The 24,058-nt window shown below is 45.0% G+C and overlaps 1 protein-coding gene across 3 annotated transcripts in view; it reads left to right on the forward strand.

The window, feature by feature from the left end:
- The window catches only part of kcnip4a (potassium voltage-gated channel interacting protein 4a), a gene marked incomplete at both ends in the record, with an annotated part of 226,658 nt that overhangs the window by 125,762 nt on the left and 76,838 nt on the right, over window positions 1-24,058 (forward strand). The window contains one exon of one of the 3 annotated variants that reach the window (XM_084451723.1): window positions 20,389-20,488. The exons of the other annotated variants lie outside the window; for them this stretch is intronic. Within the exon in view, the coding sequence (XP_084307849.1) occupies window positions 20,389-20,488 (100 nt within the window). Of the gene's footprint in view, window positions 1-20,388; window positions 20,489-24,058 lie in introns of those variants that run through there. 3 annotated transcript variants of the gene reach the window in all.

Genomic DNA, 24,058 nt, shown 5'->3' on the forward strand with positions numbered 1-24,058 from the left:
GGCCTCTTGAAAATGTTTTGCAACAGATGATGCAGCATCCTTCCTACGAATGGCATTTTTGTGCTCTATGATGCGTGTCTTGATAGATCTATTTGTTACCCCTTTCAATTAAGCAAGTCACGCAAAACCCAGTAATAACTAACACTTAAAAATTTACAAATTTAAAATCTGGAATCTGCACTCTCCATCGGGTCTAGCTCCAATCATTCGCAATCACCTATTCTTGCCATCCTTCTCTGATCTGTTTTTCCTGCTCACTATTAATGATCTTTATGCTAGAGGCGTTTTCTCTTCCTTTGCAGAGCTATCAACAAGATTTAACCTTCCAAACACTCACCTGTTAATTTTTTTTTCTCCAAATTAGGCACTTTGTGCAAAATCAATTCCCACAGTTCCCTGGCCGCCCTCCCAACTCACTAATACATTTTTCTTATGCCTCCGCCAGGCGATAGCATTATGGTTTCGGGTTGTCCGTCCGTCCGTCCATCCGATGTTTGTTAATGCAATATCTCGGGAACGCATTGACGGAATTTCTTCCCCTTTGGTATAAATGTTCACTGGCGCTCAAGGATGAACTCCTTAGATAATGGGGGTCAAAGGTCAAAGTTTAAGGTCACTGTGACCTCACAAAATGTGTTTTTGGACTAATGAACACAATATCTCAAAGGCTTAAAGGACTATGCTCGTTTTTGACAACCTGGACCTTATTTACGACATATTATAAGAAGTTTGACTCACCCAGATCACTTTTGTGTTGTTCGGAGGCCTGTAGAAGAAATTTAAAATCCAGCGCGAGCCAGTATATCCATGTAATGGCGGCGCACGGGGCAAAGGGAATGCAGCTTCTCAAAATCCATTTTCGGCCGCTAAACGGTTGTTTTCATCAATCACATTGCATGAATCGACAGTTGATATTCCTCTACGCGAGCCATTCTTTCGGTTTTCAAATACGTGGTCTGTAGCCACTGTAATATGATCTTTACACTGGCTATGCTCCCTCACATTCTCTGCGCTACGATCGGATTGTTGCTGACGAATGACGACGACAATATTCTCGGCACCAACTACGATCGTAGCGCAGAGAATGTGAGCCGGAGAATAGCAGGCTGCGCGCTGGCCTGTGCGCATGCGTGCTGGAGCAAGTGGGGGAGAGGCTTGTAAAGATCATATTACAGTGGCTACAGACCACGTATTTGAAAACCAACCGAAAGAATGGCTCGCGTAGAGGAATATCAACTGTCGATTCATGCAATGTGATTGATGAAAACAACCGTTTAGCGGCCGAAAATGGATTTTGAGAAGCTGCATTCCCTATGCCCCGTGCGCCGCCATTACATGGATATACTGGCTCGCGCTGGATTTTAAATTTCTTCTACAGGCCTCCGAACAACACAAAAGTGATCTGGGTGAGTCAAACTTCTTATAATATGTCGTAAATAAGGTCCAGGTTGTCAAAAACGAGCATAGTCCTTTAACGGAATTTGTTCATATTTGGGTAAAATGTCCAGTTGGACTTGATTACATTGTGGGGGTCAAAGGTCAAGGGTCACTGACCTCCCAAAAGGTGTTTTTGGCCTGCTGAACACTATATCTCAAGAACGGCTTGACAGAATTTGTACATATTTGGCCAAATGTCCAGTTGGACTTAATTAGATGAATTCGATTTTGGTATTCAAATGTCAAAGGTCAAGGTCACCGTGACATCACAAAAGGCACTTTTGAACGCTAACAATAATCCTAATGATAATGCTAGCTAGCTAACGCTAATTCTAACACTAATGCTAGCTTCAGCTAGCTAGCATTAGTGTTAGCATTAGCGTTAGCATTAGCGTTAGCGTTAGCTAGCTAGCATTAGCATTAGCGTTAGGTTAGGGTAGCAGTTCGTCAGGGTTAGGGATAGGGTTAGTAAGGGTTAGGGTTAGGGTTAGGTTAACTGCAACTGGCATTGTTGGGCGGAGGCATTTCTAGTTTAATCTTTGGATGCTGGGCTAAAGGGGCTCACTTCAATTATATATGATTACATTTTGAGAGTAAACCCAACTCTCTTAGAGCCGTTTGGGACCAGGACCTCGGGATCACCATGTCAGTCGAGCAATGCAGGCATGCATTACACCTTGTACACACCTCTATATGTGCAAGGCACAGCTTATTGCAGTGCAAGGTTCTACACAGAATCCACTACACTAACACAGGACTAGCCAACTAGACAGAACCGATTCATGTAACAGATATAAACACTCACCAGCTGCTTATATGCATATGTTTTGACCGTGACTTTCAGAGTGTTGGACTGCAATTTTTGATGCACTGAGTAGGGTCTCGGGCACTGTGTTAGACCCTGTCCCCCTTACTGCCCTTTTTGGAGTTCCACATACCCATTCAATCACATCCAAAGCCGCTAAACAAGTTATCACATTTACTACTCTACTTGCTAGGAGGCTTATTCTTCTTAAATGGACTCATTCCTCTCCTCCTTCTCATAACAGTTGGGTTCATAGATACTACATTGCATTAGGCTTGAGAGAATTAGGTTCCCTAAACACCTTCCACATGACCAACCCTTTATTATTTCTTTAATTATTTTTGATTGTTATTATTTTTGTTTTGCATATCTAACCTTTTATTTTATTTAACTACGTATTTCTACTTTCTTAATTTATTTATGTTGCCCCCTATCATTTCTTTCTTTTCTTCTTCCCTCTTTTCCCTTTCCCGGAATGCATGAGTGTGAATGTGACCCCAGGGGAAATGGGTAGGATACTGGGATTCACATCCTATGGGGAGGGGGGTTTACGGGATGGATGGGTCTGTTCTGGGGATAGGGCTTGTTGATATAATGACAGAACATTCTCAATACATTTGTTATGTGTATATATTTCTTTCTGTGTAAAACTAATAAAAATATTTTGCAAAAAAACCCCAACATGTGATGGTCATGCCACAATTCAAACGGGATCAAGACATATTTATCTCTCGGAATTGACCTAGCATTCATATTTTTCTGATTGAGGTCCCATGGGGCTATTCTCTTCCTGCTTCCGCTTAGGATCTTCCTTCGCTTCTGAACAATGAAAAGAGAGCTGTCCAGGGTCCTGATCATGTACACAGCTATCTGTAGAGGTTATGTATGAGCGGAGCTGTCCAGGGTCCTGATCATGTACACAGCTATCTGTAGAGGTTATATATGAGCGGAGCTGTCCAGGGTCCTGATCATTTACACAGCTATCTGTAGAGGTTATATATGAGCGGAGCTGTCCAGGGTGCTGATTCTGTACAGGGCTGTCTGTAGAGGTTATATATGAGCGGAGCTGTTCAGGGTGCTGATTCTGTACAGGGCTGTCTGTAGAGGTTATATATGAGCGGAGCTGTCCAGGGTGCTGATTCTGTACAGGGCTGTCTGTAGAGGTTATGTATGAGCGGAGCTGTCCAGGGTGCTGATTCTGTACAGGGCTGTCTGTAGAGGTTATGTATGAGCGGAGCTGTCCAGGGTGCTGATTCTGTACAGGGCTGTCTGTAGAGGTTATATATGAGCCGAGCTGTCCAGGGTGCTGATTCTGTACAGGGCTGTCTGTAGAGGTTATGTATGAGCGGAGCTGTCCAGGGTGCTGATTCTGTACAGGGCTGTCTGTAGAGGTTATATATGAGCCGAGCTGTCCAGGGTGCTGATTCTGTACAGGGCTGTCTGTAGAGGTTATATATGAGCCGAGCTGTCCAGGGTGCTGATTCTGTACAGGGCTGTCTGTAGAGGTTATATATGAGCGGAGCTGTTCAGGGTGCTGATTCTGTACAGGGCTGTCTGTAGAGGTTATATATGAGCGGAGCTGTCCAGGGTGCTGGGCATGCGTGCCGTGGGTTAAACGTGCATGTTACATTGGTAATAATAATAATAATACATTTTATTTGTTTTGCACTTTACATTTAGAAAGAAATCTCAAAGTGCTATAAAACAGGTGTTTAAAAACAACGAAGTAGTTACAGCCAAGTACATGGGAGGACAAAGAAAGACGATAAAATGAGAAAACATTTTAAAAACATGATATGGAAAACATGCAACCTAACCTTGGTGCTATGCAGCACAGAGCAATTAACTGCCATTTTCTTTGTGCCTCATGTAATATAGCTCTTCAGTCTCTTTTAAATTGCAGGAGGAGGTGGTTACAAACCCAGACGTCAAGATTGAATTTGAGTTTTCCTTCAACATTTCTTTCAAGGTCCCTAGCTCAACTTTAGTCACGACTGCTTGCATAATCCTTGTGTGGCGTTCAACCTTAATCCTTACGTGACACAAATAATCCCAAATGTAATTGAATGTAGATCCTTTTTTTGTCATCCCAGGGATTAACCACAGTATTAGAAAGCAGATGACTATTTCTCTCCCACTGTGACCTTTGGCTTGAGAAGGCCTGGAGGAGTTGAGAGCCGTGGCTAACGAGAGGCTCTGTTTCCCCATCACAACACTGTTTTTCAGTCCCAGTCGCTAATGGTTGCTAATGATCAGCTCCAGGATGTCAGGATTCAGTCGGCAGGTTACCATGGTGATCCAGGACAGCGGGGACCGCTCAAGGCCTTGTTGTGACACACAGCTCTCTCTCTCTCTCTCTCTCTCTCTCTCTATATATATATATATATATATAAGAGCCTCTTTAACCTAACTGGAGTTTGTTTTTTTCTAACTCAACTCTCCAACTCGTATCCACGGGAGGCTGCCGGCGTGGGATAATGAGGGGACAGAAAACTGTTGCTTGATGGAGGCGGTATGGAGGCGCCAGAGGGTGAACCGGGCCGCCGTCGCGGGTCTGTGACAGCAGAAGGTGTGCGTGGGCGTAGAGGAGAACCGGAGGCCTGTTGCTGTTTTTCTCCTCTGTGTGACGTGTGATAGAACAGCTCTGGAGATATTCATCTCAGTATCATCTCCCCACCTGATGCCTGCCGTACCAGCGACAGCGCAGGGTGAGAGGTCATGTTTTCGGTGCGTGTGTGTGTGTGTGTTTCGGTGCGTGTGTGTGTGTGTCTGTGCTTCCGTTAGCAGGAATATGCTAAAACTACTGGACCAATTTTCAGTAAACCCGGTGGAACGGTGTAGCATCTTCCCACTTAGAAACCATAAATTTGGAGCGGATCCGAAGCCGGAGTCAGGTCTACGGGCTGCTCAAACACTGCTGGCCAATCACCTACATTCATTTTTTGGACTATGATTACAGAAAAAACTACTAAACCAATGTTTATGACTCAGTGAAGGGGTGTATTGTTGGCAGCCTTAGGACCCATTCAATCTGGGAACAGATCTGAATGACTAGCCTGGCTTCGCTAGACCCAATTTGCAAAAATGCGAAGGGTCTGAAAACCCTTACGGCACTCCTCTGTTCCGTCATCTTATTAAACCCACGCCCCATATAAAGTTGGTGATAAGTTTAGATAAGTTAGTGATTGGTACGAACCACTCTTGGTTTGAGTGGATTCTGTTAGAACGGTTGGATATCCAGACTGATCTGCGAAGTGAAATGGAATGTGAACTCACAAGATCAGGCTGGCGATGCCAGGCCACCGAATCACGGGCCGGAACCACAAATGAAAACAAAACTTGGCTGTGACCCAAGGGGGCCACCACAGAGCAAGCTCGTTGGGGATCCGAGAATTGGTTGTAGTCGCTGCGTCGCTCTAGTCCTCTTCGTCAAGCCGGCAAAGTGTGAGGAGAACAGCTGTGTGGAACAGAGCCACGAAATGCATTCAGGGGCGGAGGTCTGTGCTCTCTGAGCAGCATTTCTAGTTGAAAATGAAATGGGTGTATATCCGCGTCCCTGTGCACTGTACCCCTCCCCCCAATACATCACTATAGATATGGACGGCCTTCTGCTCGTCTGACCATCCACAAAGACTTTTATATTTGGGGAAATAGGCAGCCAGAGTCTTGACAATGAGTTTCTGCAAACACAGGCAGTGCTTGCAACGTTTAGAAAGGGACAAGGTTTTCTATGAAATGACAGGAGTAAAATGGAATGCTGGGTTCCCATTTAAAGAACCCCACTGTTTCCTTTCAAAACATGCTGATGCCGTACAGGTGTACTGTGCATATCAATGGTTTTTTTTCTCTCTGCACTACCGTCTTTGTGTTGTATTTATGATCACATGGTTCCCTGTGCTGCTGACTGTATTTCATCTCAGAGTTGTTTTGATTGCGGATTCGCAATTGCAGAGACGAAACTGCCCTGTGATTAAATGGAACATTGTTTGCATAGTGGGGATTAGAGGCACATAAAACCTTGATTGCTGTTTTTTTTTATTTAATTTTTTTTGTACCAAGAACAAATTATGGCTGGAAGGCTTGCTGTGAAGTACTAGTTTTAAGCCTCTCATTGGGTGAAATAGGGGAATAACTGCTCTGTTGTGTATATTGGAGAGGGTGGTGTGTGTGTGTGTGTGTGTGTGTGTGTGTGTGTGGGGGGGGGGGGGGGGGGGGGTTGTATGAAAAGTGAAATCAGAAAAGCAGGATGTGCTTCACACACATGAATCTGACTAATAATTTGGAACCAAACCGTAATTAAAGAAGAGCTACAGAAGCTAGAGAGAGGGAGGGAGAGAGTGAGAGAGTGGACGGGATTGTCTACTCCTCTCACAACAGGTGGTGTAGTTACTAAGGAGACCTATAGTCACTCAGCGCAAGCAATAATGTGTATCCATGTGCACTGCCTCCCCTCCCTCCCTCCCTCCCTCCCTCCCTCTTTCCCTCCCTTCCTGTGAGAGATATCTGTTGAAAGAGTGCTGGTGCTTTTCCCTCACAGCGTGCTGCTGTCTGCCTCTCAGAAAGCTAAATTAATCTAGGTGCTGAACTGGTGAAAAGTAGCCAGCCAGCACAGACTAAGCCCCACGGAAACTCCCCTGTGCTCAGAGGAGGGGAAGGACGGGGGAGCTAGGGAGGGTACCCGTCAAAATTTAAAACTCGACAAGAGGAGGCGCAGGCTTCTGCCTCCCAGCGTTGTGCCCTCGCGCCGCGCCCAGCCCTGCCCACAACGCCCGGGCGGATAGAAAAAGGTGGGAGCTCGCTGAGGACCTGGGAGTTGGGCGTAGTCACCGCGTCGCTCTAGTCACCCTCGTCAAGCCGGCAAAGTGTGAGGAGAACAGCTGTGTGGAACCACGGGTAGTGGAGCACGAGGACTTGTGGATCGCTGAGAGTGGAACCGAGAAGAAAAAAAAGGGGGGAGAGGCAACATGGGTGCCCTGATGGTTATCTTCTCTCTTCAGCCCAAGCAAAGACGCAAGAGGACAGGTAGGCCAGGGGGGCAGGGTGAAGAGGGATGTGCGTGTGTGTGTGTGTGTGTGTGTGTGTGTGTGTGTGTGTTTTGAAATTTGAAAACTGGCCTAAACCACTAATTGATGGTATGAAATGTTTGCATGAGTTGGAGGAGGATAATGGTTTTCTTATCTCAAATGTCACATCAGTGGCAAAAATGTAGAGATTTTTTTAATTTTTTAATTAATCTACTGTGAATTCATGTGTGAGACCAAGAGTCCATGAAATTGGAAATGTTATTTTCAAAGCAGCATGTGTGATTTCTGTGTGGAGGATAATTTGTCAGTGCTCACATACACAATATTTGTTTTGTGTGGAGGATATTTTGACAGTGCTCACAGACACACACAAGCCCATTAGAAAAAAAAATGTTTCATTCATTCAAACCTTTATTTAAACTCGAAAGGACACGGAGGTGCGTGCACCTCATTTACAGCATCACCGAGTGAACAATGCACACATCAAATAAACATCACATCTCGCATCAAATAAAACAATTACAACTTGAATCACCAAAGACAGAGATCATGTTTTTAAACTCTGTGATTGAAGGGAGAACCTCCATCTTCAACCAAGTCTGAATGTCATTCCAAGACTTTGGAGCAGCATACGAGAACACTGTCCTGCCAAGCTCTGTGTTAGCTCGAGGGACCTTTAAAACAAGCCAATCACTGGAACGAGTCCGACAGGAAGGAACGTTCCAGTCCAGTAGGGCGGCAATATAAGGGGGTAGTCTACCGATCACCGCCTTAGATATACAGATACCAGTGATGGTCACACCATGCTGCTAGGGATGACCAACCAACGTTACTATACAGAACACAAGGATGTGTATCATACTTGTCTTCTGTAATGAATCTAAGTGCAGAGTGGTACACAGAGTCCAGAGGTTTCAATGTAGAGGCTGCAGCATGCCAATTACATCACCATAGTCAAGAACAGATAAAAAAAAAAAAAGACTTACTGTAATCCACTGTGAATGTATGTGCGAGACCAATTTGGCTCAGTGCCAAATTCAGGTATTTCCATCAACCTCCCTTCCTCAGTACATATGTAGCACAGTTTGAGTCAGACTTATTTAAAGCAATACAATGCGATATTTGGACCTTTACAAACATGTCTGGTGCTAATTCTCCAATTAAATCTAAATCTTGTTACTAAAAGTAAGCTGAATCGTCCAAACAGTCTACTCAGAAAGATAATACATTGACATTTATTACCTTTTAAAACTCGCGCCCCCGGGACGCAGCATTGAAGTGCGCATGTGCAACGTTGTGCTTAAACACTGTAGTAGCTAACTATTCCGGTGTCTATGGATATCATGCGTTTTTTAGCTCAATGATATCATGGCGGAGGTGAGAAAACCGAAGCGAAACATCATGGAGGAAGCCAGAAAAAGAAAAAGACAATCTGATAACTTTACGACAGTACGACAGTGCACTTACTCGCAGAGCCTGTGGGGGCGCAGTTCCGAGAAAACCAGAGAAAACGCTATGTATTGCTTTAAGACTCGACCTCTTACACAACCTACTGCATAGCAGTCTACAGGTCATATAGCAGCCTTCATACCATGTCACCATAGCAGTAGATCATGCAGTCTACAGGTCATATAGCCGTCATAACATGTCACCATAGCAGTAGATCATGCAGTCTACAGGTCATATAGCCGTCATAACATGTCACCATAGCAGTAGATCATGCAGTCTACAGGTCATATAGCCGTCATAACATGTCACCATAGCAGTAGATCATGCAGTCTACAGGTCATATAGCCGTCATAACATGTCACCATAGCAGTAGATCATGCAGTCTACAGGTCATATAGCCGCCATAACATGTCACCATAGCAGTAGATCATGCAGTCTACAGGTCATATAGCCGTCATAACATGTCACCATTACAGAAGTCTGAGGTACGGCCTGCATCTCAGTACCATCAAAAATGTATCACACGGTCAGTGTTGGACCATAACTTTCAGAGGTTATATTTAGTCGTTTGGTGGCGAGACAGAATTGATCACCTGAGACACCGAGTCATATTTCACTGAGGTATTGTGAGAGGCTGTGTGGAAGCAAAATTAATTGGGTAGTCTGCTTAAGTCTCACTGGCAATAGATCACAGCAAAGAGATGGTTCTTCTTTGTGAAGTAAGCAGAATTCACAGGAACTCAGTTCCAACATGTGTTCCACATGCTGGCGCACAGGCTGGGTGGGATTTTGCCATGGCCCTCTGTGAATTCCCAATTATTCTTGGAGATATTTTGGGATATCCTCTCATACACAACTGTTTTGCAATAGCTTCGACTGGAGGACTTAGGTTATCAGCAAGGCATTTATATTTATAGTAAATAGGGATGCCAGTAGAGCCATAAAACGACAATGCACTTTTTTTGATGCCTCAAAAATGTCATGGTGAGATGTCTTATGATGAGCACTTACTGTATGATCAGTCAATAATGTAAGATTATACAATTTCTAAGATTTATTTATATAGGGACAATACATATTGATGAACGTTTAAAATCAAATATAAACATTCCAGATTTAGCCACCAGGCTAATTTTCATATGTTGTACTAGTATGAATCCAATTGTATGCCCCAAATCCAGATCACTGGGACTAAGAATCTTCGTGTCTTTTTTTCATGTTCGGGTGAGAATACTTAATTGGCACAGTTGACAGCTTGATAGACTGTTGTTTTTCCTCTGTACGTCACATGTTTGAGCGTGTGCTTGAAGCTTGTTTAGACTGGGTGCATTTACATAGCCGATGCGGGGGAAAGTTGCAGGCCTGAATTCTCTCTCCGGGCGAGCGTGGGCTACAAGGACCGTCGGCAGGAGCCGGGGGCGGCATGCATGAGAAAGCAGGCTTGTAAAGACATCTGAATGACCAGAGTGCCACTCCGCTGCTCACTGCCTCACATTAATTACCAACAATGCTGGCGTAGGCGTGCACACAGGAAGAGCTATGTTTTAGCTAGCACCCTCACCAACCATAGTGTGCTATTTTGGACATTTAGCCCTATTTCTGATATGTCCAACATCAATCTGAAACTTAGAGACCATAATTTCATTGATCGCTCAAATATTGAGCTAGATCGAGATTTTCGTCTGACTCAAATTTCGTTATAATGGAAGTGGCCAGGGCATGTTAATACGTGTTGAAAAACTAAAGAAAAACTAGCAGGAAGCTCAGTGTGTAGTCTTACCGGTCTCAGTATGCTGCACTGTGAAATCCATCACATTCCGTTGTGTTTAGGTGCTTGGCAAGGCTTGGATATGAGCATTGCTCCAGCCTCGCCTTCACCCCTCCCACGAACCCCCTGTTAGACATATCAGAAATAGGGCTATGTGTCCAAAATATATTTTATTTAGAGTGGACTTGCCGAGGTCTGTGAGTGGAGTTGGCGTAGGTGTGCACAAAAACTAAAAACTACCTTTCGAATGGGAGCTAGAAAAAATCAATGGGTGTGATCATGTTCAGTGCTTACCTGGCTGTGGAATGTAGTACGCAGCCCCAGTTATCCTGTTGGCCTGTTCTAAAATTATTTTTGCAGTCATGCTGAAACCATACAAAAAGTTATTTTGGCAGCCGACTGCCCCTACTGTACAAAGAGCACCAACGCTGCAAAGTTTCATTTTGAATCTCCCTGTCGGAGAAAATGTCTTCAATGGCAGACAATCGTCAGTCATATCGTCATTCACTACTGGGATCCAGAGAGTCCAAAGGAAGAGAATCAAAATTGGTTTAATCGCCAGGTAGGTTTTTACACATACTAGGAATTTGTTCTGGTCAGTTGGTGCATAACGCTTATGGGTAGACAACATTAGACAGGGTGCAGGACCACAGTAGACAAGACAATGCAAAGACAGGACAGGGAAAAGACAGGACATTCCCCTCCTGTACCCTACTGGCTACCCTGTAATTATATGAGTGTGTAGAGTATGGTGGTGTTCCTGGTGAAGTCCCCCTGATTGATTATCGTTCTCTCTTACGTGGTAGGGGGTTACAGTAGGTGGGGGTTTGGAAGGGAGGTTCTGAGCGGGTCGTGCTGTTGGCCCGGTCACGTTCCGGGCCTTATGGTGTTTACTGACATGGGGGCCGACCGCAGAGAGAGCAGCTGTCGCCGCGTCCGGGGGCACCCATGCCGCCTGCGGGCGCCCTCTCAACCCGGCCTAGAGGGAAACATGGTGATGATGCTAGTTCCGTGTGCTGTCTTGATGGATATAACTGCAAATGAGCTCTGTAGCCATGTTTTTTTTTTTCAAACCATTGCACTACTGAAAAGGATACAGTATGTTGTGTTTGGCAACTGCCAAACAGGACAGGTGACGCATTATGTACGTTGCAGTTAGCCACGTGACAACACTCTCCTACTGTCCGTCTGTGCAGGGTTGTGTAGCTCTTCTGTTCCCTTTCATGGACAGTGAGTGTTGGTTGGTTTCCGGAGTCTTCTCTCTGGTGAACAACACTGACGTGTAGCAGATAATTATACTATTTTCATCACAGCTCATATACAGCCCAGCGGTATTCAGTATTCACATACACACCTGGAGCAGCGCTGTAATACAAAGTGTAATCGTAGTTATTAGTGTGATCACAGTTATTAGTGTGATCTCTTACTTATTAGTTTCACTGCAGGCTGCTGCTGATCAAGGGGCCTGCCTCAGAGGGACGCTTCTATCGCTATGGGAGCCAACAGGACATACAAAAGACAGAACAGTACAGGGTCTGTTAGTTCCCTGCCCAGGGGTGTATTGGTGAGTAAAGAAGTGGGTATACTCTCACTAAAGAAGTGCGTATACTGTAGCAGAAATGCTAGTTCTGACATTAGTGGTCTTTAAGGAAGTGGGTATACTGTAGCAGAAATGTTTGTTTTGTTTAAAGAAGTGGGTATACTGCAGGACCATGAGTAAAGAAGTGGGTATACCTCTGTATACTCTCCACTACACCACTGTTCCCACCAAAACAACCCTGGGCATTTCAGTCCGACATCACAAACTGTCACAATAATATTTGTTTTTGCCGAACCCTAACCCCATTCATTCTGCTTGGAAAGAGGTGTTCAACACTGTTTCACTCTCCTTGTCTCTGCGGGACTTCAGTTCCGACAAATTCCATTCTATTTGTGTGCAACAGGTCCATCTGTTTTAGTACAGTGTGCTGAGGCTTTCTTGAGCTGAATGGAATTGCCCCACAGAGTGGCACTAAACGGCTACACCACAAGTCTAACAGGGACAGCTATGGTAGATGGAGTTATTGACATTGAAAAGACACTAGGTCTATTAAAGAGATATTACACTGAAATATCCAGGGTCAATATACGAGTATATCGGGGGAAAATAGAGGCTGTCCACACACCTATCTATCTCCAGCCCCTACAATCAGGCCACTGTGAGATGTTGATTTACGTTATTTTGTCAAAGTCACTTTGGGGCCCTTGCCGTGTAGACAGTTTCTTTAAATTAGCATTTAAATTGAAACAAATGGGTCACAGAGCTCGGCTTCTGGGAGGACTCCGGGATCAAGCCTGTTTTCATTACCGACGCTGCGTGACACTCGACACAGCAGTTTGTTTTCTGGAATTAATCACTTGTTCTCCTCTGAGTCCTGCGAGCAGTTTTGAGAGGACCTACTTAGAACCGGATTAACGACCATCATTCCTCTTGGCGGGGGGGCACAGGTGCATCAGGAAGTGGACTTAGTCATGCACAGACAGGGTTGAGGTCCCCACTGAATGGGGAGAGGTCCACTCTGATAACCTTGGGGCCATAGCGGTACTGTAGAGTGTAGGCCTTCATGGTTGATATTGCTTACTGAAAAAGGAACACTTTTTTTTACTAAGAATTGCATGCCCTTTGTGGCTTAGTGAAAGTTTGATGTAAAGTTGACTTTTAATTCACGTGAACCAAAAGTTGGTATATACTTTTAGCCTCCAAAGAGGTTTTTGTTTTATATCCTTGCGGTGTCCAAATAGGAACTGAAGACTGGAAGGATTAAACACTTTTATGTCCTTAGCATACGGTAGGCTACATGCATGTGTAGTGATTTGCCAAGGATGTGGGTCCTATGTGGTGTTGCTGACAGGCCATGCTGTACTAAGAAAGGACCGTGTTTCGTTCTCTCTGCCTGCTGTGTCTCTTCCTTTTCCCTCATGTGTCATCCCTCGACTGCAGTCTGTATACTGTCATGTTTGTGCGCCATAAACGACAGATGGGAAGATTCGACTGCTGCCTCCCGCCTTCTTCCAAAAAATGTTACAGTATATTGGTGTCAGAAGTAAAAAGGAAACATCTAGACGATGGAGGAACAAGGAATCCTGGCTGGAGCTAGCTATCTAGAGAGACCCCCTGAGACCTGACCCTGGTGGCTGCCTGGTATCGTTTACGTGCCTCAGTGCACCTCGGAAAGGCATTGGTTTGTTTAACTCTCTGTGCGTGATGGGGTGGTGTTCACCGGGAGCTTTGGACAGTGGATGTGGCGAGTGGAGGCAGACAGACGCTATCGCCCACAATAAATGTGGATGATGTGTCTGCTCTGTGTGGAGGGGGGGGGGGGGGTACTGTAACGGGCATGGAAGGAGCCAGCAACACGGGAGGGAGGGGCCCGGTGTGAACTTGTGTGTTCCCTCGGGGCGAGGAAATCTGTGGTGAGGGGGTAGTGTAGAAATCTGCCAAGGATGGGAGTCCTAATTGACGTAACCTCTGGGGTGAGGGGGGTGGTTCGCTCTGCCTAATGTGCCTCGTCCCTGTCCCTCATGTCTCATCCCCTGAGGGCAGTCTGTACTGTATACAGTGTCATGTTTTATGTTTGTGCGCAGTAAATCCCAGAAGGGAAAACGCGACTGCTGCCTCCTGCCAAAAACGTTGCACATGCTGTTCATAGCAGAAAACACAGCAGCTACTAGACACTAGGGACACTTAGGGTTTGGATAGAGGATCAAAAAGTGCAGATCAGTGTTAATGTTTACTTATCCAGCAGCTACTGTGCTGTAGGTAAATACAAAGTCAACCTTAAATTTACATGAAGTCCTTAACCGGCGGTTCTTACAGTGTCCAGATGATGGCGGCAAGCTCTCACAAATGGGCTGTGTTCATGGCTTTGCAGCTGACATCTTTTTGTAATCTTTGTCTTTTTTCTAAGAACATGGCTGCTGAGACAATTACACATTCTATTTTTTCAATGTTATTCCCGGCAGCCTGCCTCAGCTCTCCTGGTGGCCAATATGGAGGCCTTATAGCGTGCCCTGTAGACGACGATGGCAGTGACCTTGTGGTTTGACAACTCCTGATATCATACTGTAATACAGTTGAAGGTAATTTTCACTTTTGAATATTGTGTTTTTCTTAATCTTTCTCTTTTTGTTCTTCCTGTTCTGCCGCCACCGTCATGCACAAGGGGGCTTCATGTTCTTTTTCTTTTCTACCTCCACTGTGAAAATAAGTCATGAGTTGTTGTCCCGTGTTCAACCTGTTGGACATCACAGTAATTGCATTGTCTTTGAATTGCCTGTCAGCATGTTTATAAGTGCTGTGCTCTTTGTACAGGCAAACACCTCAAAGGGCAACTGTGTCTGTGCACTTCAATCCATTACTCGACGGAATGACGGAAATCAATCAATTTGCAATTAACCATATTGGTTGAAAGACTATAGGCCAGTGAGACCTTCTTGTGTAATTCCTCCAGCAAATGGAAGACATTAATTTGTTGTAATGCCACGTAGCAGTGCTTTGTCAACTTTAAAATCCAATATTAACTAAATTTCAGTACACTCTTGAACAGGCTGCTGTTTCTTCGTTCCTGTATGGGAACATGTCAAGAACCTATTTGCTATGAGGGCCAGTCTTGTGAATTTGCCTTTGGATGTTTACAAGGTAAAGCTGTTGAGCACCTCTGGGTTCGTGGTGTGCTACAGGATTGGAATAGGATGGTTGAAGGCATCTGGTTTACTGTTGTGGGGGACATAGGAGCCAGAGCTACCGGAGGACCAGAGCAGACTAGAGCTAGGTGAGATGTAGGCTCCATATGAAAGCCACCTCTGCTTAGGCCTAAACATTCAATAGGTCTAGCAGGATTTTGTGCCAGTGGCTAATTGATGACTGGAAACATAAAGATGACTCAAAATACCTATCTAGAGGGATTATCTCATTAAGCGTTTCTGTAACTTTGATCAGCACCACTTTGGCGTGGGATTACACAAGCCCCACGTCAAGGACCCCTGCTCTTAGTGCACCTCTCAAATGGAGACCAAAATAGTTTAAAGGCTCAGCAAACCTTGAAGTAGAGCAGCACAAATAAGTCCCAAACCGAGAGATCAAAAGATTTCGTTGTCACATGTAATGCAGTGAAATGTTGCTGCTGATTCCAAGGTTATGCTCAATACAGATAAACTCCAGTACACAATTTACAAATGAAAAATTACACAATATACAAAAGGGTAAAGAAAAACTAGACTCTATGTTATTATGTACACAAGATGTTCTAGATTGAGTCATTCAGGTGCCGGATGGCTTGTGGGAAGACGCTCCTGAGCCTCTCCATGCTCACTATGTGTGTGCGGTATCTCTTCCCTGACCATAGCAGAGAGCCCAATAGCCCATTGGCGGGGTCTCTCAGGATCCTGTTGGCCTTGGTTTTGCATCTTCTGGTGTAGATGTCCTCATATCCCCCCAAGGTACGTTCAGCTGACCGTACCACTCTCTGTAGGGCCTTGCAGTCCTGAGAGCTGCTGTTCCTGTACCAAATGGTGATATTCCCAGTCAGGATGCTCTCGATTGTGCATGAGTAGAAGCTCCGTCGAATCTGGTGGGACGCTCTGAATTTCTTCAGCTGTCTGAGGTGGTACAGGGTCTGACGTACCACCAATATACAAAGTAGTCCACTGTTAAGTTGTTGCAGTGGTGGCCTGGCTGCTGGGTCATCCTCCAGCAGTAAGAGGGCCATTCTGACAGGCCATGACACCTCCCCACGATCTCAAACAAACAAACATCTTTATTTGTCACACGGTGCAGGCACACACACACACACACAAAATGGCTGGAGCATCCACCAATAAAACTTGCGTGCATGGGACACGCCCGGGGGCCAACCAAGTGCTCCTGTCCGTCTTCGCCAGAGACGGACAGCAGTAGTGATCTGTAGTTCCTGCTGTATGGACAACATCAGGTTAAGGTTCGAATTCTGTTCACAATTGTCATGTCTTATCATGTTAGAGGCACTTTAAGCAGTGGTGTAATCTGACGTTAAGAGGTTGTAAGAGGTTCCCTAAATCATGGTCATCTTATCCTAGGAAACAATGGGGTTTGTTTTTATGGTGCTTGCATCAACTGTTTATGCTTATTATAAAACAGCCTGTGAATATTAGCTTTGGAACCGCAGCTTTTCTTGGGGCCAGTGATTCTTCTCCAAGATAAACAACAGGATAGAAACTGTTACGCCTCGACTCACCAGTTGGGAAAGCGCAGCGCACACTGCAGCGCTTCACTTCAGCTCCCATGTTAAACGAATGCTGCTGTTCTCACCGGCCGCAGGCGTGAATCTATTTTTCGTCTCGTGGCAGAATTTTCTGGCAGAATCTCAATCTCATAGAAATACATTGGATATTTATCATCATATCACTACATGTTTTTCAACCTACTATTATTATATAATCAAAGCACCAATATCATCTCCACATGCTTGCATCCTACCATCCAATCAGAGGTCACAACACGCTGTCAACAAATTAAATCCTCTCTCCTCCCAGACGTCAGTAGCTACCTAATCTCACCCAGAAGACATGGATGACATCAGACTGATCATTGAAGTGGAAAAACTAAGAGAGTTATATGATCTAACTGCTGAGTTTTACAGAGACAACACATGGCGAGAAAGTGCGCTATCGGCTGCGCGATCTGGTGGGTTCGGTTCCGCTCAAATCCGTCTGCGCAAACAGCTGCTGTTACACTTGCACGACTGGTGAGTTTGAGACGTTAAGTCTTATTTCACAAACCCAACACAAATTTTCTGGCCTGCCCAGCCTGTCATCGTACCAGCCAGACGCACACACAAACACGTGCATACACACACACACACACATAGGTACACTGCCATCAGAGCCCAGGAGCTATATTTAGAGTGAGACTCAGCTGCCACAAAATAAACGTAAGGTAACTGATAGTGCCCCTAATGAGCGGGCACACCACAGAGGTCGTTGCCATGGTAAATTGCAATCTTTGCTCCTCCTAAGAATCCATTTGGAGCTAGATGAGGCGAGGAGATGGACATGGGAAAAGATCTTCGTCTGGCGCTCCCTGTGGGGGTGCTTATCATCTCACCGTCATCGTAATTATAGCCGATATTGGCACCTGTGTTCTTTAGAATCCTGGCACACAGTCTGTGTGGTGTTCCAAACTCGCCTCACCATCTGCACTGTAGTGTGAATAGTCTAGGGCCCATGGGTTTATTCACATACCGCCGCCCATGAATGCCGTGACTGTGCGTACGCACCTGCATGCGAGCAGGACATGTTTGGTATTGCTGCATTCGCTAGGTCAAGAGCTTTATTCCAGCCTAAACCCAGTGTCTCTCTGACCTTCCCACATCGAGATATGGCAGTTTCAATCCCCCCATTGACAAGGAATGGCGGGAATTAAAAAAAAAAAAAAAAAAAGTGGTGGTGTATGGCCGGCCGTGTTTGGGGGGCTTGTGGACCCGCCCTGTGATTTGGATTTCGGATCCGCTCTAAAATTGAATGGGTTCTAAGCTGGACCATGCCTCATCCCCCCACGGGTTTCGTGAAAATTGGTCTGGTAGTTTTTGCGTTATCCTGCTAATAAAGGAATGAATGAACCAAGCAACCATCACATGTCACCGAAAACATTACCTCTCGCCCTGCTGTCGCTGAGGTGGAGGTAACAGAACACATGTATTATGTATATATGTATCATGGAGATTTAGCAATATGTATTAGCTCATGGTTAGCACCTGTTGATTTTGGTCTGGATGTTCTGTGAAGGCACATATCTGGTCACTGTGTTGTGACTAGGCCTGGGTATCGATTCGGATTTCAAGAATCGATTCGATTCCGATTCACAAGGTTCAGAATTGATTATCACTATTCGATTCGATTCAATATCGATTCGGTTATTGTTACTAAAACCGTTTAAATTTTTTTTTTTTTTTGCTGTAACATGACTGCCAAGTTATGCAACACATCAACAGGCCTACTACGGCTGGGTATCGATACTGCTTTCCAAAAATGAATGAATGAATGAATCATTGAATGAATGAATGAACTATTCATTCCTTCATTTATTTATTCATTCATTAAATAAAATATTGATTTTGGGATTCATGAATCGATTCTGAATCATTTGAATCAGAATCGATTAATTGATTTTCTTAACCCAGCCCTAGTTGTGACATCAGTTCAACATGAAGTACAATTAGTGTGAAAAAAAAAAGATAACTTAAAGTATCTAATAGTTATGTAGATGGAGTCATTCAGGAGCTGAATGGCTTGCGGAAAGAAGCTCTTCCTGAGTCTCTCCGTGCTTGCCATATGAGTGCGGTATTTCTTCTCTGACCATAACAGAGAGAGTGGGTGGGTGGCTAGGGTCTCTCAGGATCCTGTTCGCCTTGGTCTTGCATCTTCTGGAGTAGATGTCCTCGAGGTGGGGGAGTGGACCCCCCAAGGTACGTTCGACTGACCGTACCACTCTCTGTAGGGCTTAGCAATCCTGAGAGCTGCTGTTCCTCTACCAGGTGGTGATATCCCCAGTCAGGATGCTCTCGATCATGCATGAGTAGAAACTCCATCGAATCTGGTAGGACACTGAATTTCCTCAGTTGTCTGGAGTGGTACAGTCTCTGACGTGCTTTCCTCACCACAGTGTCTGTGTGTTGACCATGCCAGGTCTTTTGATCTGGACGCCAAAGTTCTTCAAAGATTTCCTCTCTCTCTACAAGGGTCCCGTTGATGATTAGAAGGGTGTAATTCCTCTCCTGCTTCCTCGAGTCTTTGTGGTCATATTAGCACTAGTCCTAGCAGCACTGTATTCAAAGTTCTAGTAGCACTGTATACAGTAAAGTAGCTCTTTTCATGTAGTCATAGCAGTACTATATCTGTAGTCCTAGCAACACCTGAACTATAGTCCTAGTAGCACTGTTGCACTGTATTTGTAGTCCTAGTGGCATCGTAACTAGACCAACAGTAGTAGCGCTGGACCTGTAGTCCTTGTAGCCCTGTATCTGCAGCTTTGTAGCACTGTTATTGTAGTCATAGTAGCACTGTATTTGTAGTCCTACTTAGCACTGTAATTGTAGCCCTTGTACTAATAGCACTGCATCTGTAAACACAATGTTCCAACAAGATATGATATATGTTAAGAGCCACTATGGTTGGATGAGGGGATGTCTTCTGTGACCCTGTGGTTGATTGATCGTTTCTCATTGTAAGTGTGACACTGGGGAAGGCAGATAGCAAGCTTGCTCATCCAGACAGCTCACTGCACTTTGGGGGCTCAGTCTCCTCCCCCCACACCCTCATGCTGTTTTGGTCAGTATCTCCACTTATCTTCCTTCTCTTCTCACTCTTCGTCCTTTTCAACACATTCTGTGTTCTTGTGTCTCCATCCTCCCTCTACAACCCCCCCCCCCCTTATCATTCTCCTTCCTCCCCTGAGTTCTCTCTCACTCACACCCCTCTCTCCCTCCTCCCTCCTGCTCATTCTCTCTCTCTCTCTCTCTCTCTCTCTCTCTCTCTCTCTATCTATCTCTCTCTCTCTCACTCACACCCCTCTCTCCCTCCTCACTCCTGCTCATTCTCTCTCTCTCTCTCTCTATCTCTCTCTCTCTCACTCACACCCCTCTCTCCCTCCTCCCTCCTGCTCATTCTCTCTCTCTCTCACTCACACCCCTCTCTCCCTCCTCCCTCCTGTTCATTCTCTCTCTATCTCTCTCACTCACACCCCTCTCTCCCTCCCTCTCATTCTCTCTCTCTCTTCTGCCCATCTCCCGTCTCCTGAAAGCCTGGCTCTCCAAGGGGAGTTAAATGGCCTCCGGACGGGCAGGGAGCTCTGTGTGTTCTGTGGCCATGGGCAGCTCATGACCTGGCTGGCCATGAACCTGGAGGGCTTGGATATGATCGCCGTGCTGGTCGTGGTCATTGTGTTTGTCAAAGTTCTGGAGCGATTTGGAGTCCTGGAGACCGGCTACGACGGTAAGGAGAAGGGCAAGAGGATTCAGGCGTTTGGGTCTGAATTCCTTTCACAAGACTTTGATCTGGTTTGGTGTAGCTTCCAGACCCTCGAGGTTTGTAGTTTATGATGTCGAGTACTGATGAGTCAGTGTTGATTGTTAAAATGTCTGTCGTCCAGATTGCGTTACATTTAGGGGACAACGTTTAGGAAATCCTCGCACCCGGGTTCTATGTATTGTTCTCTTGGGGTGGAAGTGATGATCAGGACTCTGCTTGTAGCCTACCTTTTAGAAGCCGTGAGAAACCGGATCAACAGGTTGGCACAGTGTGAACCATAGTTATTGTGTCATTTGTGTCTCTGGTCAGTGCTTGACCTTGACTGGTCAGCAAGACCTCACCTCCACAGAGGGCCAAGAACTCAGCGGCACGGATGGTTAGAGTGTTAAACCATAGAGAGGCTGTGGATTTCAGGACTTTCTCACACATTAACATTTAGATAATCTTCACCTTCACTTTTTTGCCACTTTTGCACATGTTCAGACATGTTAGTATGGCACCCCTGTTTGTCTGTCTGTGTGTGTCTGTCTGCATGCGGACAGGATTAAACAAAAACTACCGGCCCGATAAGCATGAAACTCAGTGGAGGGGTGCAGCATGGGCCAAAGAACTCGCCATTAAATTTTCATCATGATCCATTCATAGGTGGTTCTACAGTACCCATATTACTGTAACTTCAGTGTAGTGGGGGATTTAGGTTTCAGTTTCAGATTCTTGGCGCCACTTGCAAGACCGAGCTTGGCCACTACGCCTAAAACTGGCTGTTCCTGGCCATGGGGGCTTGCTTCATGCGCCACTGAGCAACTTTCATTGGATTGAATGGGCCGCCATCTTTGCATGCCTTATCCACTTCTTATAATACATCCATGATCCAGCCATGATCAGTTATGCTCACGTCAACAGGCTGGTGTCGATTTACTTTTTCAGCTCGATCTGGAAGGTAGAACGCTAGAGCCCGTCTACTATAATTTTCCCATCCAGCGGATGGAAGATGATGCTGCAGCAATGTTATTATTTAAATCAGCAATATCTAAATTTCGCCTTGCGCCTGACGAGACTACTGGCTGCAGTGTAGAGAGCGACAAACAAGCTGCTAAAGCTATTGTTGATTATGGTGTTTTCTGCGCACAATACCACTTAGTGCGTTGTTATCAACTTGTTTGCTAACAAAGGCTAGAGCTACTACAGTAGTTAGCTGTTGATAATGAGATCAGCTGTTGCAACTGGAATGCTCACCTCGGGAGTGACCATTGCCAGTTCCCACTCGCACCTCCCGAGACAAATGGAATGCACCATAACGTTATATTTCTCATTCGTGTGGATACTTGAAGCGATGCATTCTGTAGGCTACCTCAATAGAGTCCGCTAAATTACCATGTTTAATGCTTTGTGTAGGCTACTATCTGTTAGTGTGAAGTGTGATGATTTCTGCATAGCCAAGATCAAACCCAGCAAGGGCAAGTGAGCGTAAAGACAATACTGCCAAGCAACACAGTGACACCTGTTATATAGACTAGTGTCTCAACTTGCATTTAAACAATAATGTAAACTTCAAGCATTCAAAGTAAACTGCAGACACTTTCAGGTGGATGAAAATAAAGTGTCTGCACATTAAAATGATTGACTTCATAGAAAACTATACCTATACTTATACCTATACTATACCTCGCCAAGACTATACATTTAACATGTCATTGGCTGTATAACTCCCATCTCAAATGTACATCTTGTAAACTACTGTCTGCAGACTCTGAACCAGCCCACTCCTCCCTCAACTACTGCTCTGCTTGGCTGTTAATGAATGTGAACGTTTCAGAAATTGGAGAGGAAAGATGTCAAGCAGAAAGAGGAAACTACAGGTGGTGCTACAGTAACCAATTCAAAAAGCCAGTAGGAGAGCACAGCACATGAGAGGTGGTGGTGGGAGGAAAAGTAGAGGAAAGGTAGAGGGGGGAGGGGGGTTGGGGGGGGGGGGGGGGGGTGGAAGGGGGAGAGCAGTTGAGGGGGGGTAGGGGCGGAGGTCTGCACACTGAGTGCAAGCCCCTCTAGTTTCTAATGTTTTCATTTCAGATGACCACAACAAAATGACTGGGTTGTTTCACTTCATACTTCATGTGTTAGTAGGCCTATCAGAGACTCAGGTGTTAATGAAAAAACAATGAAAAAGTTAGTTTTGCATAGGCTGCTGCTGCTCTCTTTGACGTTTAATCAACAGTCCAAGAGTGAGAGAGTCAAAACACCCACTCAGATGTGTAGTGTCTAACGTCATTTTCACACACATGTCTCTTTCTCTGAGGACTCTTCTCTTGGCTTGTCAGGAGAAAGCGAGGGTGATTTATTCATTTTCAATCGTCTTCATTTGGCCAAGTTTCACTCGCTGCACCATGACCCTATCAAGTATTTTATTTTCAAATAATGAAGTAAAAAATCATTACTGTTATCCTTTTTTGGTACAGTAGATGGCACAGTTGAAATGCTTTTAAAGAATTGGCAAAGAGGACACAATGTGGTGAATCATTATAATTTTTATGGCTCTAGTTTACTTGGCAAATAAAGGGCAGGGCTTACATTAATGCACTGTTGGCAGCATTCCAAAATGGATTGTTTGTTGTCCCTAGTAACAGTTTAATTCTTGTTCCAAAATAATGTCAGACACATCCTCATATTTACCTTGCACGTGTATGATTTCATTCCCATAGGTTACTGTTAATGTTAATAATTTTGCTTTAACTTACAGTAGCTGTAATAGACAAATTCAAATCGATCTTTTCAAACATTTCATGTCTGACACCAGTGTAACCAGAACTTATGTGGGGTTTGTGAGCACATGAACACCCTTTCCCTTGCTGACTATAATTCTTCTCTGGTTAGCTATTGTTTATAAAGGAAGGGCGTTGCTCAACCATTTTTACGACTCTTCGATGTCCATGCAGCTTTTTCCCAAGCCCATAAACAATGGTCTGGGGTCTTCACATACAGGTCAGCTGTTGACCTGTAGAACCGCCCTACTCTTTGGTAGCCCCCTCATATAATTGGTTAGTGGAGTTTACATATGCATGTATGGGTTGTACCAACAGTGGATATAATGCTGTTTTTGAGAATAATCATGGCTTTTGGCAGAACTTGTCTCCGACCATAGAGCCTGACTTTGCAAACCTTTAACTGTTGGAATAAAAGTAAACAGCTTTTAATTTCGGTAACAGAGCCTGCTGTGATGTAATTGGCTTCAGTGGCGTGATGTGCTGTGCTGCTGTGATGTTGCTTATTGGCTTCAGTGACATGATAAACATATGTTTGGAAGTTTTAAACTGGCATGGGACAGAAAGTTGAGACAACAGCCCCACCATCCAGGAAGCCGTTTCCTGGCCAGACTCGGACTGGAGATCAAAGGGTCGTACCCCGTCAGTGCACACAAGGGGAGTGGGCATTGATCCCAGATCCAATCAGACTGTGTTAGAACTGTAACTGTACTGAGAACTGTAACTGTTCTGATTGAACATTGGTTTGTTTGGCCCCCACAAGCTCAGTGACGAG

This window comes from Borostomias antarcticus (assembly GCF_949987555.1).
Source record: "Borostomias antarcticus genome assembly, chromosome: 17".
Classification (NCBI taxonomy): Eukaryota; Metazoa; Chordata; class Actinopteri; order Stomiiformes; family Stomiidae; genus Borostomias; species Borostomias antarcticus.